Here is an 18418-nt window from a genome sequence, read left to right as displayed (position 1 = left end):
TGATAATATGATTTTGACTTGTTTCATGGTTACTATGGTGCCAGTGGAATGAGGGGTTATCATACTTAGCAAAGGACAGTGGTATGGAAAGTATTTAAAGCAGAGACAGTACAACAGGAAATGACATCTTTTGCATCAGCTCCTCCAATTTTAATTATACAACTGTGAGATTGCTTTGGAATCGGTGATGCCATGATACATATGTGCCAATGTGGGATAAAACAAAATAAATTTACTCTCAGACAGACACTTACTGCATGATATGACATAAGTAATTTAAGCATGGTAGGTATGGAAATCCCATGAGGGAATCAAACTTCTGTTTTAAACTAATGTAAAGAGTGCAAATACAAGTCAAAATATTAGGAATTTAGAAATGAAACTACAACTGCAAAATAGCTTGCCAATCAGCTCTATAGGATGGGACCTCCTCTCAAATGGGGGCAGAAGTCTAATTTTAATCCAATTAAAACTAGTCTTTTTATATCCATATATTATCACCACGGGACAGCCAGGTTTCTGGTTAGTGCATGTGCTGACACATTTTTCTGAGGGGGTGTTTGGTTTGCAGATAATGCTCAACGCACTCCTGACTAATCCATCCCATTGTATCCAAATCAGTCAAATTCCAGTTACAACAATTAGCATCTCCTTGAGAGATTCAATGGTTATTAAGAGCTTGCTGGTATGGCACAATGCCTGAAACACGGGCAAAAGCGACATACTGAATGTGGAAAGTAAGATAGAAAAGCATATTTTTAATAAATTATGAAACAATTTTGTTAATAATAGCGTAAATAATAGAAACAGAAATATTTGGGGGCAATATAAGAAGAATAAAATATAATTTTAAGTAGTAATGAAAAATTCAATCAGCACTGTTCATTCATACCATACAGATGTTGTTTACTATTTATAATGGTACATTCTTGAGAATTATCCTGGAGAGTGCAAAATGAAAAGTTTTGGTACTCCAACAGCACTGAAATTCTGTACTGCAAAATAACCACTAGTAAATAATTGGAAGAGAAGACTTTTAGACTAAGTAAAAAGCAATCTGGGGGACAAGAAGTTGTTTACAAAATCAAAAATTGCTGGAAAAGCACAGCAGGTCTGGCAACATCTGGGGAAAGAAATCACAGTTAACCTTTCGGGTTGTGTGACCCTTCCACAGAACTGTTCCTGATATACAGCATCCGCAGTTCATTCGGTTTTTACGGGAAGTTGTTTGCTGAATTGTGGAGATAAAATATTCAGGAGCACACAGATTCCCAATATAATCTTACAGCTCACATCATTTTATGGTAGCAAACAAGTTCAGAATTTTCTTTTCACAATATGTGTCAAAACTTATTCTAAAAATTGCTATTAGGCTGTAGAAGACATTTGGAACACATTACCCAGCAGGCAGGGTTGAAATTTGGCAGAAGGAAATATTAAAGATTTTCAGGTTTGCTAGTTTTGCAATATCAGAAGAAATCTCCTCTATAGGGTTGTCTCGTAAATTTAGCACTTCGAGGTGGGAGAATCTATAAATCTGAAGGGAAAAGAACAGTTAAATGAAAATATATTCATTCATTTAAATTGTTTTTAAAGTACTGGATAACAGTTGTTAGTAACATAATTACATTTCTGACTGGTTTATAATTGGCTTATAAAAGAAAGCTTAAAAATTCAAATGTTGAGAAGAACTAGCATGAGTAGCCAAATTGAAACAAGAGCAATTAAATATAAAGTGATATAGAGAGATCAAACAATAAAAAAGTATACAAGAGTACAAGTATTCTATGGCCAAATATTTTGTTTCTAAACAATTTTCACTTCAATTATGTAATTCCCCAACATTGCTCACATGCTGTCAAAACTAAACCTATTCAAAAATAATTAGATAACAGAAAGTCAGTTTCATCTACGTGCAAATGGAAAATTATACATTTGTTCTCACATAAAAGCATTCAAATCTAACCAACGAATTTGAAATCACCCGTTGTGATGCCAATGATATTGTGGAATTTATAATGTGAAACTAATTAATTTATTACCTTACTGTTGTGATTGGAACCAGGTGGATCTTATTGATTATGAGATCCTTGATTGGAGTTGTTAATCTGGGCCAGTCAAGGAGCCTTGGCTGACAGATATATACAGTGAGTCTCCTGACTTCAAGGACTGACTCTACGCTGGCTGGTCACAGTGAGTGTACTATGCACATGTAAACAAAGGGTGCCTTGGTGATGAGATACTGCCCTCTGTGCAATTATTTCACTTCTAAATCTTTTTTGTAGCAGTTAACTTCAAGTGCAGTAACTTCAACTACCCACAGAAACCCAAGCATATAAATAGAAAGCAGGAATTTTCAGCAGTGCATCGCCTGAGGCCCACTGAAGATGTTACCTAGTAGGGCGACAAGACATCTGGAAATGAATCTTCCAGCTCAGTGAGCAAACCTACATCCAGAACCTCAACCTGAGATACAAATCTTCTCAAAACTCTCAAACTAATCCATTGATTATGTAATTAGGGGTATGTCACAATATGTTCTACAGCATTGTTCTCCAGCATTCAGGTGACTAGATGCCAATCATTAATTCAGTTATGGCAGTTGGCTAGAAGAGGTTTCATTATAGGAATGCTATAGTTTACACATGATCACATAATTTATCTGAGTAAAGCAATAATACAAATGCAATTTTAGTAAATTGCTCTCACCTCAGCAGGAATGTCCTGTAAAGTGTTGAAAGACAGGTTCAGATACTTTAATATGGAAACAAGTGCAGTCAGATCAGGAAGTTGGCGAAGAAAATGACCCTACAATATAGTGATGATATTAAACATAATGATAATCATATTCTACAAAACTTGAAAAATGCCTCCACCTTTTGTCATTAATGCATTGGGAATTAAAATACAGTATTTTGAAATTGTAGAAATGCTAAATGTTTCAAAAATATTTAGATGCTTTGATAGATTTTGATAATTATTAAAATTGTTCATAAAGGGCATTGATGCATTGGCTGCACCTCCAATGTTGGTCAAGGACACAGGGAACAAAATAATGACAACATGAAGAAACACTGCATTGATATTCACATTTTTCAACGTTGATAATTATGCCCAATTATTTACCCACAAATTTGTACAATTGCAACAACAAAAAAAACTGGAAATTTGCAAAATAGCTTGGATGCATATGAAACTCAACGAAACATTAACTATCAAAGGATGTGAAAGTAACTGAGTTTCAACTACAATGAAATTATGTAGAAAGAAATAATAAAGGTTATGAACTCAACCTGTTATGTGTCACGGAGATTTGGTATTTGATTAGCTTTTAAAGAGAGTAAGAAAAACTCTTTGTGAGACCCTCAACAGGAAAAAGAGGATTTATTTCTAAAGTAAAAACAAATGCAAACTAAACATAAGTTAGGGTGTAATGTGAATGCATAAATTTGTCAGATCAACTGCCATTAGAAACTTGGAGGTAAATAAAATAAATCCCTTGGTTGTATAATCACTTTGCCATGTCTGTTCCATGCTACTTCTGCTGTTTGGCATGCAAGCAGTCCCATGTTGGAGCTTCCCAAGCTTGACTGCTCATTTTGAAGAATGCTCAGTGCTGATCTTGGCTTGCTTTCCTGCACGCTTCATTGAACTAGAGTTGGTGGCTTGGCCTGATGTTAATGGCAGAATGTGGATACACTAGGCCGTGAGATTACAGATTGTGCATGATTTATTTGCTGGTGATCAGAGGCATTGGTGGGGGGGGGGAAGGAGGAGGAGGAGGAGGAGGAGGAGGAGGAGGAGGAGGAGGCGGAGGAGTTGGTGGGGGTGGATGGTGGTTAGTATCACACAGCATAATGGAGGGTATCCTCAATGTAAAGACTGAACTTTGACCCACAAGAACTGTGCATCAAGTGGACTGGTGAGGGCAAGGTCAAGTATGGAGGGTTAGTGTTGTGGCCATATCATTAGATGAGTAATCCAAAGTTGTTGACTAATATTTCAAGGACTTGAGCTGGAATCCCCCATGGTAGACGATGACATTTAAATATAGATTTATATTTAATAAGCTCGTATAACAGTGACCATGTAACGACTGTCAAATGTTGTAAAAACCCACCTGGTTCGCTAATGTCCGTCCCCTCCTTTACAAAAGGAATTCTGCCACCCTTACGTGGTGTGGTCTAACAAGTGTCTCCAGACCTACAGTAGTGTGACTATAACCTGCCCTTTGGCAATTAAGGATTGACAATAAATGCTGGCTTATAGTGACATATACTACACATGAATTTAAAACAAAAAAAATTATCTTGTTGGTTCCTTTACAACATGGTGCAGACCCAGTCAAGTAGCTATGCTCTTTAGGACTCACCCAGCACAGTCAATAGTGATACTACAAAGTCACTTTTGGTGACAGACACTGAAGTCCTGCAGCCACAGTACATTCTGTGCCCTTGCCTCCCTCATAACCTTCGTCCAAGTGGTATTCAACATGGAGACAAGGGTAGAGGGTGTGTGTGGTGGTATTTGGCAGGATGTTTCCTTGCTCACGATTAACCTGATGCCATGAGATTTTATGCAGTCAGGAGACACTGTTGATGACTCCCAAGGAGACTCCTTCTCAATTGGTCAGGTGAGTGTGTCCTGCTGGTGAGACAGGATGTACCCAAAGACTGTAATGGTGCATTGCATGACTACGTCAGACTAATAAAATGACTAAATTTTAAGTAAGTAGATCATTCATTGACTTACTCTGAGGTTTAAAGAATCATTTCCGACTGTTATGGTTCTTAGAACAAGAAGATCATATGGGTTTACTTTTCCTTCTGGTTCTTCCTCCGAATCTAGGGATACATTGTCTGAAGATTCAAGAATTTCTTTACCTCCTTCAGTATTTGGACCTGCAACAAAAGTCAGAAAAGACACAGAGTGATTTGTGTATGGAATGAACCTCCAGAGGATGCACTGGATGTGGGTAGAGTTACAATGTTTAAAAGACATTTAGATAAATGTATGAATAAGAAATGTTTGATGGGATATGGGCCAAATTGCAGGCAAGCTGAGACTAGTTTAGTTTGGGACTATGGTTGGCATGGACTGGTCAGACTGAAGAGTCTGTTTCCTTCCTGTATGGCTCTATGACTCTAAGTATCAATCCTATAAATGCTGAACTATGGGTTTAGTGAAGGTGACTGAAGATGACAACAACTAATATCAAGCCCCTAATGTAAAATAAAATTTCATCAGTCGCTTCACATGAGAAACTAAAATTTGACACCAAGCCATGGTAGGAGATATTAGGGCAGATGGCCAAAAGTTGATTGTGAAGTAGGCTTTAAGGATGATCTTAAAGGAGGAAAAGAGGTAGAGAAGCAGCTAGATGTATGAAGGGTATTACAACCTGAAGGCTGAGGAAGCTGAAACACGGCCACCAAAAGCAAAGTAATTAAAATCAGGACTGCTCAAAAAATCATAAATAGAGAGGATACTGAGGCTGTTACATTCAACTTTCATCCCTTCACGTTAAATTCAAATCTCCAGATACATATTAGCATTCAACAGCTGATTTTATATTTCTACCACTTTATACACCATTGGATCTCTTGTGACAAAATTTACCAAAGATGGTGAAAGTGTCTGTAATAAATTGCAAATTTTTATGGTTAAGTAAGTAATGGATCTTGACAAATCACAATTGGCAAATGAAGACAGAAAGTTACTTTATTCATACACCTTCTTCAAATTATTTAATTAAATCAACAAATTGTGCAGTAAGACATCTTAAATAGGAATGTTAACCAACATGCATTTATAATGGATTGTCACATGAAATTTCTACATTTAAAGATTATATTTGTAGTATTTGTTGATTTACTTTTGTATTTATTGTTCTGTAATACTATACTGAATACAGTATGTTTTTCAAATGCATTGATAATATCATGTCAAATGCTTTATTAGTGTGGTTTTTACATTCCATTGGTGATTTATTCTCATCATTTTTTCAATATTTTTATTACCTGGATAGCCAGACAATTCTGGCCCAATACCACGTCTTAAGTTATTTTCTAGGTGTCGAGCAGCAGCAATCAGTTCTGTAACGATAAAGTTCGAAATTTTTAGTACAAGCTAACATAAATAGTTGACTCACAAATGTGGAAGTTCACTGGTGAAACTATTTGTTCTGGTAAATTTGTTATATTTCATGGTTAGTATGAGGGGATCAGTGGGAAGGCCAGCATTTATTCCCCAACTTTATTTTCACCCCAAGAAGATAGTGGTAGATCTTCTTCTGATAATGACAAAGTAATGTACAGAAGCTCTGTCTGGATCAGCATAGTACAATGATAAGTACAGTTTTTGAAACTTTGTTCTTGAGACATGAGTGGCACATTTTTATGTTTAAAGTGCCACTTCAATCAGAAAACAAAGGTGGAACGGTCACATATAATCCCAAGCATTTCACATTGCTGTTAGCTTCCTAGTGACACCTCTGTGACCAGATAATGTTTGCTTCTCTTTGTACTGTATTTTGGCTGGAGTAGATATGTGCCTTAAATCAGAGGAGGTGTTCGATTTTCACGGTGATCTTACTTGCCTGCTCCGTTAGCCCAATCCCTTTCCTACTATCCAACAGACTTAAAGGGAAAATAATTCACCCCCCAGATACAGCAGCTGAGTCATGCCTAGCAACAGGAACATAGACTGGCTAACTGTGGCTTAACTCAACTTGAAAAAACTGGCCTAAATTTACATCGAGAGCAAGATGGCACCTCAAGAATTTTTCGTAATCGAGAAACGTGGGATACTACAGCTTTCACAATGACATCTGTATTCCATTCATATTATATTAAGTTACATCAGGGATTAAAGGGCAGCATGGTGGCTCAGCAGTTAGCACTGCTGCCTCACAGCGCCAGGGACCTGGGTTCAATTCCCGCCTCGGGCGACTGTCTGTGTGGAGGTTGCACATTCTCCCTGTGTCTGCGTGGGTTTCCTCTGGTTTCCTCCAATAATCCAAAGATGTGCAGGCCAGGGTGAATTGGCCATGCTAAATAGCCCATAGTATTAGGTGCATTAGTCAGAGGGAATGGGTCTGGGTGGGTTACTCTTCAGAGAGTCGGTGTGGACTTATTGGGCTGAAGGGCCTGTTTCCATACTGTAGGGAATCTAATCCAATTTGATGCAAGGTTTTTTTTCAGTCCACCTTCCACATTTATCACATTAGTAAAATTCAGCTGCACTCTCCAGTACCTGTGTAGATACTTTCTAATTAACCTATCCAACAATATTATTGCACACCCTGGAGCAATCTAGAAACCTGGGTCTCCTAGCCTCGAGTACTGCCCCTGCAAAATAGTCTGTATAAAATGGGAAGATTTAATAAGAATTACTATGTTCACTGTTGTTTAAGCACTTTGGAGATAAAATGGGCTCCATGTGTTGAACTTTTACTGCCAGGAATAAGCTTATCGTATGGGAAAGTGAATTAATATTAGCCTACAAAATAGCTATACTTAAACAAATCATATTCATTTATACTAGACCCAACATGGAACTCTTAATATCTCTGGGACTGTTATTCTCTGAGGTACTGTTATTCTAACAGAAAAAGGAATGTTTCTTTTCCCAGAAGCCAATTAGCAAAAATTGCATCCCACATTACAAAACCAGGTGCGACTTTGTTAAGCATTTCAACTGCAAATTTCTGTACCAATCATTTTTACAGTCTCTCTGAGGCAATATAGCAATTGAATATCGTTTTGCTCCTGATTCAGTGGGAATTTCTGCTATGGACCCAAGGCCAAAAATATCAGCTCTGATAGTCTATAATAATTTGTCATGATAAAGGCTTTCAAGTCCTTTGATTTGAATTGGATGTCAAATCCACTGATGGCAGGCAGTATGTTAGAGCCTGATCAGAAAGAGAAGTCAAATTATGCTCGTTTTAGACATGTTAAAAAGTATCGCTGGGTCCCATAACAGCAGGTAAAATCTATCAGATTCTTTAAAATATAATGTCCTTTTGGGAAAGAAATCTGCTGTCCTCGGCTGGTCCAGGCAATGTGTAACTCTAGACCCACAGCAATGTGGTTGACTCTTAAAGGCACTCTGAAAAGGCTCAGCAAGCCACTCAGTCATATTCAAGAAGGCAGATCATCACTATTTTCTCAAGGACAATGAGTGAATAGCTGAAGAATACTGGCCTCGCTAGTTAGGGTCTCATCCCATAGTCAGTTAAACAAAAACCTGTTTCTCCTGCATTAGTTTGAACCAAGGCAAAGGCCCTCTTATGGTGCCGTGGTAGTATCTCTACCCTTGGACCAGAAAGCCCAGGTTCAAGTCCAATCTGTTCCAGAGGTGTGTAATAACATCTCCTAACAGGTTGATTAGTAAAATAGATTTGAACCAAGGCAATCTGCTCAATGAGGAAAAGCAAAGCTGAATATTGTGTACATTTTTAAAAAAAATTATATATTTACCACGATCAGTATCTCCATTTCCAATCCCAGAATCCCAAAGCTCCAGGATCTCCCTAAAGTGTAATGCAGCCTTCCCACCCCAAAGATCAGATGACAAGTCCAAAGCTGCCACTTTCCTGAGAGCCAATGCATTGCAGGCTGGCCATACTTCCAATATTTATCTCTTCAGCCTTCACCTATCTGCTGACAATTGTATAATGAATAATCACATCAAATGTATCAAAAGTATAACGAATACATCAAGGCCCAATACCTGGAGTTCATCAGACTTTACCATTTGTGAAGATGTCAGTGTTGGGGGAAGGGTCTTCAAAAATTGGCACCTTTCCCCAATTTAGTTGCCTATTTTCTCTTGGGGTACCTGCAATTAGCAGCCACAATTCAAGCATGAATCTTTAAGAATGTTTTGTTGCACTATTTCACTGCAGTGTACACAGCAGGTTAGAATATTTCTATTTTTAGTTCATCTCTGCACATGTGCATTTCCAGGATGGATCGTTGTTTGGTGCTGAGAAGTAGGAATCTGACAAAATTGTAACCTCCCCCAGCAAATTCACTTCTGCAGCACAAGGTTACTTTACATTCCCCCACTTCCAAATATATTTTTCATCAGCTAATCAGGAAAATCTACTTTTACAATTCCTTAAAACGCCATTTCCTTTGTGATTAGAAGCAACTCTTTGATTGCAAGCAAGGCATTCCTATAACTTTAGCTGTAATTTTCCGAAAATGTCAAAATATCATACCAATAGTGCGTTGTCTCTCAGGTATTCGTCTTAACACAGGTGGAATATCATCAAAAGGCAATTCTACAATGTTCACTTTTTCCTGGTTCTGATTCCATAATTCAGCAGCAAGGAGCCTCACAATTTTTTCATAGTTGTGACGGGATAAGACTACGCCTTTACTCTGCAAAGGTGGAACTTTCACACTGGGTTCCTGAAGAAAATCATTCAAATCATACCAAAGATCATCCTCTGCAAAATTCAAGTCATCCTGTCCATGTACAGCAACATCCCAGGAAAGAAATCTATTTGGAGTACAGGAAGTGCAGGGTTGATTGGCAGAGTCTAATTCTTTTGCGTTTTCCTTCTTGTGTTCACCCTTGGGAGCTGTTGCATTTTTCGTAGAAATTTTATCTACAACATATATTTTAACAGGCTGAAAGAATATTCTTAAAATTCAAGAACAATTATTACACCACTATAATGTAATCTTTCTGATGACTGGCTAAAGTACTGTCACATGAGATATCTACATTGTTGATAAACACAAACTACAGAGTGTGGCAAACATTTAGACACTGGTAAATTCGTAAAAACATTTCCTGCACTTCATAGGAGCTTCAATCAAACCAAAACTCAACACCAGTGCATGTAAGGAGACATTAGGGCAGACCACCAAAAGACTATTTAAAGTGGTGGGTGCAAGTTTATGGTTTGGGGACAAGGGTTTAGCGCTCAGATCTTAGCAAGAAGGACTGTTACACACTGAATCCATGACTTTAGGCTCAAAGGAAACTTAAGTGATTCAATGGCCAAATACAGATCACGTTTGAGGTAAAAAAGACCATTGCACTGTGAGTAAGCTAACTTGATTTGGAGGGGTGCACGTTGAACCACAATAGACTCCAATGGATACTGTGTTGATAAGGACTCCTACTTGTACTGAGTATCTTGTGGCTTTTAATGGTTTGAAAGCAGTAAAAATCTAAAGTATAAATAGCTTGCGCTAATGTGTCTCACACTAAGTTCTCAAATATACTAAGAACCAGAATAAAGCTGCAATTTGAAAGTTCACTTTTATTAACTTTAGGAACTCTGGGTTTCCATGTTTTTAGAAAACAAATAATTCAAATTGTGCTCTCCAATTTTAAAATAAGCTTCCAACACAATAGAGTTCAATACAGGTTTTTAATAAGCTCCATACAAGGACTGTAATATTGACCCAGACATTGAGAATAGATCCCTTGCCCTTCTTTCAAGTATTGGCAGAATATTTTTTATATTGACTTGAAAGAGCCATGATTTAATATTTCATCCAAAAGTCAGGAATGTCGCCAGCAAATCTCCTTTCGTCATGTACTAGATCACAGCTAGAAGTGTTGTGCTCATTCCTCTGGAGTGAGCCTTGAAAGCACAACCTTCTGATTCAGAAGCAACAGTAATATCAATCAAGCCCCAGCTGACATTATGACACATTTTTAAAAATCGTTTGAGACCAAACAGATGCTTTGGTAAAAGAAATACTTGAATGCAAAACAATAAGTTATCTTAAATACTTCATTGCTACAACAAGACCCTGTCTAATAATTCCAACGAAAATAGTTTACTTACCAGGTGGTCGACTTATGGGTTCACAGGATTTTGCAGATATTGCATCTTTTGGTGGCAATGGTCTGCGAAGAAGTTGAGCATGTTCAGACATATTGAACCTGGTTCAAATCTGTATGGTTGATTGAAGTTAATTGAAACAAATATCAAGTTTTACATAATATGGAGCATGTTAAATTAATTGTTTGTTTTAAATACCCAGAAGTGATATTACGCATACCTAATTGACTGTCCCATCACCAAAATCAGCGTGGCATTTTTCACTCCCTTTTTGAAAACCTAGTAACCACCACACCATGGTGTAGCCAATCCAATATTTACAGCATCTTTTGACAGTGTTTTGAGTGATAAATAGTGACCAAGACAAATCTGTGCCATATTTCAGAGCACCGTAGAACCTTTTGCAAGTTGAAAAATGTCACCCCAGATCAGACAGCACGGCTTTGCTACTGCACTGAAATTATTGTGTGCTCAAGTCCTGGAAACTAAACTTGAGCCTTAACTTGAAGGATGAGCAAACACAATTAAAAAACACGTAAGTCTTGTTTGTTGCAGTTAGCTGTCACTATTTGCATTCGGATGTAAAGACACCAGATGAAGGACTGGAAGCTATGTAATTACTCTATCTGTGGAAGGCCAGACTAATGAAATACTGTATTGATATCTATTGGCATAGTAAGAAAACAACTCTTCTTGTAGGCTAGAGCACAGCAGGCCAATCAGCTCATCATCTGTCTCAGTTCTCTGTAAGAGCACTGCATTTAATGCTCCTCTGCTGCCTTTTCCTCATAACCTTATTTATTTTTCTCTTTGGATTTCAATGTAGGGCCAAACTATAACACATTTTGGTTAAAGTCTTTCAGCTAAGTTTCATGAAGGACTCCTGTCTGTGATAACCAGCTGGCTTTCTCGTGCAATCATCTCAAACTAGCTCATAACTGCACATCACCCCCACACAGTATCCCTCATGTCCAATAGTAGCCTGATTCTTCATCGTAGTTTTAAGAACGCACATTGCCAGAATATCCTGAACATATTGTATCCCTGGCACTGATGCCATCTTTAAAAGTCCGTTGTGCACCCAGACATCTACTGTCAGTCCAGGGCCTACATTGTTCATGACATCAACCCTGGAATTTGCAGATAAGGAGCAATTAGTGGCCCTATTCATAAATAGGGACCCAGAGATCCTGGTAGACGAGGGGTTGCAGAAGGGGGCAGGTTGGGTGGATTTCCACTTTTCCCTAAACAGGCAGGGGATGTTACGAAACCAGAAGATGCCAGCCCAGTCCGAGGTCACCAGCCAGATTAGTGCAGTCTGAGCCATCTGCATGAATGCCAGCAGTGTAGGAAGATGGTCAATGACTCTCTGCCAAGGTTAAGTGCTACCATTTTCTCTCTGCTACCTCACACTGTATCACTGCTCCTGCACCCACCTCCCACCACAGCTAAGGTCCACCACTTTTACAATGCATCTTCTTCACACATTCTCACCAGCGCCCCTCACCTCTACCAAAACAACTGCTACTGCTTTGTACTACATAATCATTCATTTGGAACACTTCAATTATCTTTTGTTTTAACATTGCTTGGGCACATCATCTTCCTTGGTAATGACAGATGAAAAGCATTAAAGTAGTAACTCAGCAATGCCCTTTACCTCCATAGGTAAATTTGTTTGAAGTACCTGGTCAGCTCATTTCCCCCTTTTATCAATTTTTACTAATCATTTTCCTATTGAAGGCTTTTGGATTTCTTTTATGGCAGCTCCTAGTCACTTCTCATACTCTGTCTTTGCTTCTTGCATTTGTTTCTTTAATTCCCATCTGAACCTTCTACATTGAACCTGGTTCTCAATTGTCATGTACTTGACAATTGTCAAATTCCCTTTTTCTCTGATTCATCTTTCTCTCCATATTTTTCATGAGCTCTGGATATGTCTATCCTACATCTTTCTCTCTTGTTAATGACCTTGATTATACCAGAACCTCTTCAGCAACAGCCCATTTCTCAGTTTCAGTTTTGTCTGTCAATCTTGGATTCCAATTTATTTGGGTCAGATTCATTTATCCTGCCCTACATAATTTAATTATTCTTACTGTAGATTGCTCTTTGTCCTTTTCCATAGCCAATTAAACCCTGTGATATGATGATCACTGTCCTATAACTGCACACCTATTGACACTTGGTTTATTTAGTCCACTGTATTCCTAAGAACCAGGTTCAGTGGTGCCTCATTTTTTATTGGGCTGGAAACATGCCGTTATATAAAAGAAAATCCTCTCGGTATACCATAGGAACTCTTACTCTTTCAACACTTTACCCTATTATTATCCTAGTCTACAGTAGGATCATTACTCCTCCTTCATAACTCTGATTGTCTTGACTTGTCAGGAATTACTGTGCTATCTTGCGTGTTTTGCACTTTTCTTATGCACTTTACGCTGCCCTGTTATGACTGTACTCTTGTGTAATTTGTGTGGTCCATGTAGCAGCTTGGTCCTGGAAGAAAGCACTCTCATTTTTACTGTATTGGTTGTAAATGGTAGAAATGACAAATAAAGTTACTCTTGACTCTTGATTGATGTTTTAACAAACTCAATGTAAAAGGGAAATGTAGACAAAGAAAACAAATGTTACATTACATTATGAACTGAATCTCATGCCTGTTTTGTGATTTTAAAAAATATATATCTAGACTTAAATTAACAAAACTTATAAGGACGGCATTGGCACAGTTGAAGCACTCACTGCAAAATAGAAAATTATGAATCTCAAACATAAAATAAAAACTTAACTTCAGTACAGGGGCACGAAGGAAGCGCTGCAATCTCAAAGGTATTGGATGACATGTAAAACTGAGACCCATTTTACTCTCTCAGGTGTGTGCAGCAGAAACCAACACATTGTTGTAAAGGGCAAAATATGTTTTGCCTGTGCCCTGGTCAACATCTACCCCTCAACACCTCCTGAAAGCAAACAATCTGACGGTGGTCACGTTGGCGTTTGTGGACCTTGCTGCGTATAAATGAGCTGCCACATTGCAAGTAACATGACATCCCATGTAAATGCCTGTCTTTGTTTCAATGTTCACAAAAAGACTATTGACATACTCCAAATCCTGTCTTCTGTCTTTCTACAGTACTCCATCGTTCCCTATTACAGAAGGAAACAAAAATAAAAGCTCTGAAAGCGGTAGAGGACGTCTTTGCAGAGGCAGGCTGGCCAGCTCTTTGCTGATCCGCTGCGTAAAGGCGAATAATAACTTTGGGGGCTGGGTGGTACTTGTGCTTATCCCTGAGCCTCAAGGTCCGTCTGCAGGCGTGAGTCCTGACAAGGTTGAGCAGGAACAAACTGCCCTGGTCGCCGGGTTCGGGGTCGTGCAAACTTCAAGAGTCACAGAAATGTTATGGCGTCGGGAGGGGGTGCAAAGAGAAAGAGAGAGGCCATTCGGTCCGTTGGAGGAGTCGAACGGAAGGCGGGGCATTGATCCTCCTTTTGGGGGGGGGGTGGGTGGGCACGAGGAGCCACCTTGTCTTCCGGTTCAACCGTTTTCTCCGGGGAAACCCAGTCTCGCTCACCTGCGGCACCGCCGTCGCCAGGTCCCCGACCCTAGCAACCGCCCCTAGCAACAGCGGCTGGCATGCAACCGCCACCGCCAGGTCCCGACCCAAGCAACCGCCCCGAGCAACAACGGCTGGCATGCAACCGCCACCGCCGCCTCGCGCCCAGGAGCCGTCCACGCGCCGGCCTCCCCCCCCCAACCAACCACGCGCTCCCTGCAGCTCCATTGGGATTCAACACCTGTACAGAGCGGGGAGGGAAGGGCGTTGCATTGTGTTCTCCCCAACACCCAACAAGAACCCCCTCGGAGGGAGGGAGCATCAACCTTTTGGATTTACCTTTAAACGCCATGCGGTCCCTCTCCCCACCACCCCACCCCCCCCCCCCAAACAAACAAAAACGAGGGTAACTTTTCACGAAAAGAAATACAGCTCATGAGAGAAAACGGGCCCAATAAGTCACTCTGTGATTTCCCCCGACCCACTCGTACCCAGTGAGTGAGGCAGCCGCTTGTCGCAATGGACCGGCAACATTTTGCATACAAAAAGGGCCAGCGTCAGGACAAGGGGAGGGAGCTGGCGTTCAGCGCTAACTCTGGCAGTAGAGGGAGGAACACTTGCAGGTACTTCGAAAGCTCTGAGGGGGGAATTTACTACTTCCACATTCCCGTGCGTTAACTGACTCCCGGATAAAAAAAGAAATCGGATGGGGAGTGGGCAGTTCACTTTAAGCTAAACGAATTGGTGGCCGTAATATATATATATATATATATATAATATTGCATCCATGACTAGAATCATGAATCATCGTATTTACAGCGCGGTTCAGTGTTAAATGGGCAAAACGGTGACTGACGTGCTGAGTACGTGCAAGTTGCAATGCAGAGAAAAAATACATACAGCATGTTTCTTTTCCCCCCCCCCCCCCCCCCCAATATCACCCTCCCTTCACTCAACGCAGATAAATTAAAGCAGGGTTACTAGCCCTCGGGCAATGTGACAGGCTGCATTGATCTATCGACTGGGCTTTCAAATGAAAATGTAAGTTGGGGTCACTGGCGTATGTGTAGGCACTGTAGGAACCACTGTTTAATCGCAAATTATATGAATTTTCAAGATACAAACTTTCCTGTGTCTTAATATTTAGCAAAAAAAGTGAGAATTCGGTCGACTTTTCCTGATCCTGAGTTGGTGCTTATTTCACCCCCTGTCATTGCTTTGGGCTATTCTGCTGCTGCATTGCTTCACGGTGCATGAATGCGTTGGTCACGAAGCCTGTGACCAAGAGTCATAGATGTAAAATTTTAGTATAGGGAGAGACTCCCGTTATTTATTGCAAAGGTTGCTAGAGCAGTAAATGCAGTAGCAACGAGGAGTAACTGAGGCAGAGGCGATTGCATCTTTAAAGGGAAACCTAGAGAGAGAGCAAGGCTGTAGAATTTGTTTAGGTTTGATCTAATCTTGGGGGGCTGCACAATGTGTGACCCAAGGAGCTATCTTTGAGTCTTTTTCCCTTGTATCATCTGTATGCTGATTCTTAAAGCTTGAGTTAGCATCCATATATATGACCTGACAACAGCAATCAATTTCTATTCATCAACTAAATGGCTGCCACCATGCAGTCTAAGCCTTGATATCAGTTTGGGTATATTTTAAAAATCTTATCAATTCCATCCTAAAGCTAGAAGGAAAGTTAATGATGAAGCTGCTGAATAGTGGGCATGAATTATTGTCCTGAGGAATTTCTGAAGCAACGTTCTGTAACTGAGATGATTGGTCTCCATCAACCACACCAGCTTCCTTAGTGCAGATATGATTCCAATCAGCAGAATTTTCACCCGATTTCCACGGACTCTAGGATCCCCATGGTCAAAAGCTGCCTTGATGTCAGGGACAGTTACACTCTCTTGGCAACTTGAATTCAACTCTTGTCTATATTTGATTTAAGACTGCAGCAACTCCTGGTGATGAGTGGTCCTGACAGAACCTGAACTCAGCATCACTGAGCTGATTATTGGTGAGTAAAATGCTACTTTATAATGTTCATTATTCCTTTCAAAAGTGTACTATACTGAGGAAAGCACCTCAGGTGTGTTAATTTAAAAATTCCAGAATCCTTATTGTTTTGGTGGATGCTAATTTTAACATATTTTGACATTATCCTGATGAGGGCAATTGACACCTCTTGCCTTCCAATTTCTCTGCAATCATATGATCCCATTTCAAGTTAAATTAGAAGATGTGCTCAGATGGTTGAGATCCTAAGCAAATGGGAGAGTTGGTGTAACTCTTGAAAATCCTACCTATGTGATGTTTTTCGCTTGCAGAATCGTAAGCATGGTGTTAAGCTTGTTTGTTTGTGTGTTAGAAAATGCTTTGGCAAAAGAAAATTCCTCTGAAACCATGTCCCTTCAGTTATTCACCTCATCAGAAGTTCATTGGTTGTGTTATGATATGACCTATATTTTAATGCCCATGATTCATTGTTTTCTTGTCTTGGTGCATTTGCTGTCTGTTTCCTTGTCTATCTTTGTGGTTAACCATTTTATGGTGTTTTGCCAAGTTCTGCTGAATTCTGTGTAAACTGGGTTGAAGTTTCCCAAATTCCTGCCAGGGAAGATCTTTTATTCTGTGAATTAAGGAGGTTTGTTTCCCTGAATAACAGCAAATTTTTAAATTCTGTATCCCTGAGTGAAAGATTTGTGGCTGGTCAGTCCTCCCAAACCATAAATTGTGCAGGGTGCACTATACCAGCAGAATTGAGCAACTTTGTTTTGTTTGGAAGACAAAATACTTGTTCTTTGCAAATTATTTTCAATTGAAATTTTTCAACTGTTTGTGTTTTTTAAACCTACTGGGGCCCCATTACACAAAGCATGACTTGACCACTTCCTCTAATGATCAGGAACATAACTGCATTCAAGCCTAATGTCACCACTGAGCCATGAGCCATCTCAACTATTCCCTTTATGATAATCGTGGTGTTTTTGTATTTACACACTTCCCTTTTAAGGGGGAACCTGTAAAGCAGTGGAAGAGCTCACAGGCTGCAACATGAATATGCCTCAGCTGGCCCTAACAACCAATGTGGATCAGTAGGGAAATTTCTCCTCTGTAGCAGCATCCCCTCACTCACTGCATCCACTGGATCTCAATCCAGGATTTAACTGCTTGCACAGAGTGAGGTTCAAATCCTACTGATTCAAAGGCGGATATCACCATTAAGCCCAAGGCCAACTCCAGTTTTGCTTTATTTGCAAAGATCCAACTTTACCTGTATCCACGGCCAATTAAAAAATGTCTCCCTGGCCATTGGCTGGGACAGCCTGGTTACAAGACTTGAAGAACTGTCCATTTGTGTTGGGCAATTCCAGTTCTCTCATTCTTGTTCTTAAGTCAGAGTTACAAAGAATATGGAAGTGGGGCATTCATAGTGAAAATGCTCTGATTTAATTGTGGATGGATGCCTCTTCCTTTTGTCTTTCATTGGTCTTCAAAGAGACAATGTAGTAAAACAAGTGTCTTGAATGTGGAAAATGTCCCCAAGGCACTTTCACATGATTGTAATCAAGCAAAGTAATTGTACCACATCAAATATAGAGATATTATTTGAGGAAGAATGAATTGGCATTGGAGGAGGTTCACTAGATTGATTCTAGAAATGAGGGGTTTGTCATATGAAGAGAGATTTAACAGTTTAGAGCTATACTCTCTGGAAATTAGGAGAATGAGGGGAGATCAAATTGAGTTATTCAAGAAGATAAAATGGACATGAAACAGATGCTTCCTCTTGTTGGACACTCTAGGACGAGAGGTCAAAGACAGGATAAGGAGTAGCAAATTTAAAACAGTCGAGAAACTACTTCTCCCAAAGGGTTTTGAGTCTGTGGAATTTGCTACCCCAAAGTGCTGTGGATGCTGGGACTGAGGAAATTTAAGGAGAGGTTAGACAGATGTTTAATTTGTAATGGGTTGAAGGCAAGAAAATGGGGTTGAGGAGCATATCGGCCATTATGAAATGGCATAGTGGACACAGTGG

General features: G+C 39.7%; 1 protein-coding gene across 3 annotated transcripts in view; it reads right to left on the bottom strand.

The window, feature by feature from the left end:
• Positions 1-14954, bottom strand: part of LOC132820677 (leucine-rich repeat-containing protein 63) — a 33205-nt gene extending 18251 nt beyond the window's left edge. The window contains exons 1-8 of one of the 3 annotated variants that reach the window (XM_060832909.1): positions 14871-14954; positions 10820-10928; positions 9230-9622; positions 8758-8844; positions 6021-6095; positions 4753-4901; positions 2710-2808; positions 1401-1537 (exon numbers count right to left, since the gene is read on the bottom strand). In XM_060832909.1, coding sequence (XP_060688892.1) covers positions 1401-1537; positions 2710-2808; positions 4753-4901; positions 6021-6095; positions 8758-8844; positions 9230-9622; positions 10820-10910 — 1031 coding nt within the window. In that variant the 5' untranslated portion in view covers positions 10911-10928; positions 14871-14954. Of the gene's footprint in view, positions 1-1400; positions 1538-2709; positions 2809-4752; positions 4902-6020; positions 6096-8757; positions 8845-9229; positions 9623-10819; positions 10929-14585; positions 14598-14870 lie in introns of those variants that run through there. The other 2 variants (XM_060832910.1, XM_060832911.1) reach the window with 2 other exon arrangements.
• Between the last annotated feature and the right edge of the window lie 3464 nt (positions 14955-18418).

This window comes from Hemiscyllium ocellatum, chromosome 12 (assembly GCF_020745735.1).
Source record: "Hemiscyllium ocellatum isolate sHemOce1 chromosome 12, sHemOce1.pat.X.cur, whole genome shotgun sequence".
Classification (NCBI taxonomy): domain Eukaryota; kingdom Metazoa; phylum Chordata; class Chondrichthyes; order Orectolobiformes; family Hemiscylliidae; genus Hemiscyllium; species Hemiscyllium ocellatum.
This window is presented reverse-complemented; position numbering and strand designations above follow the sequence as displayed.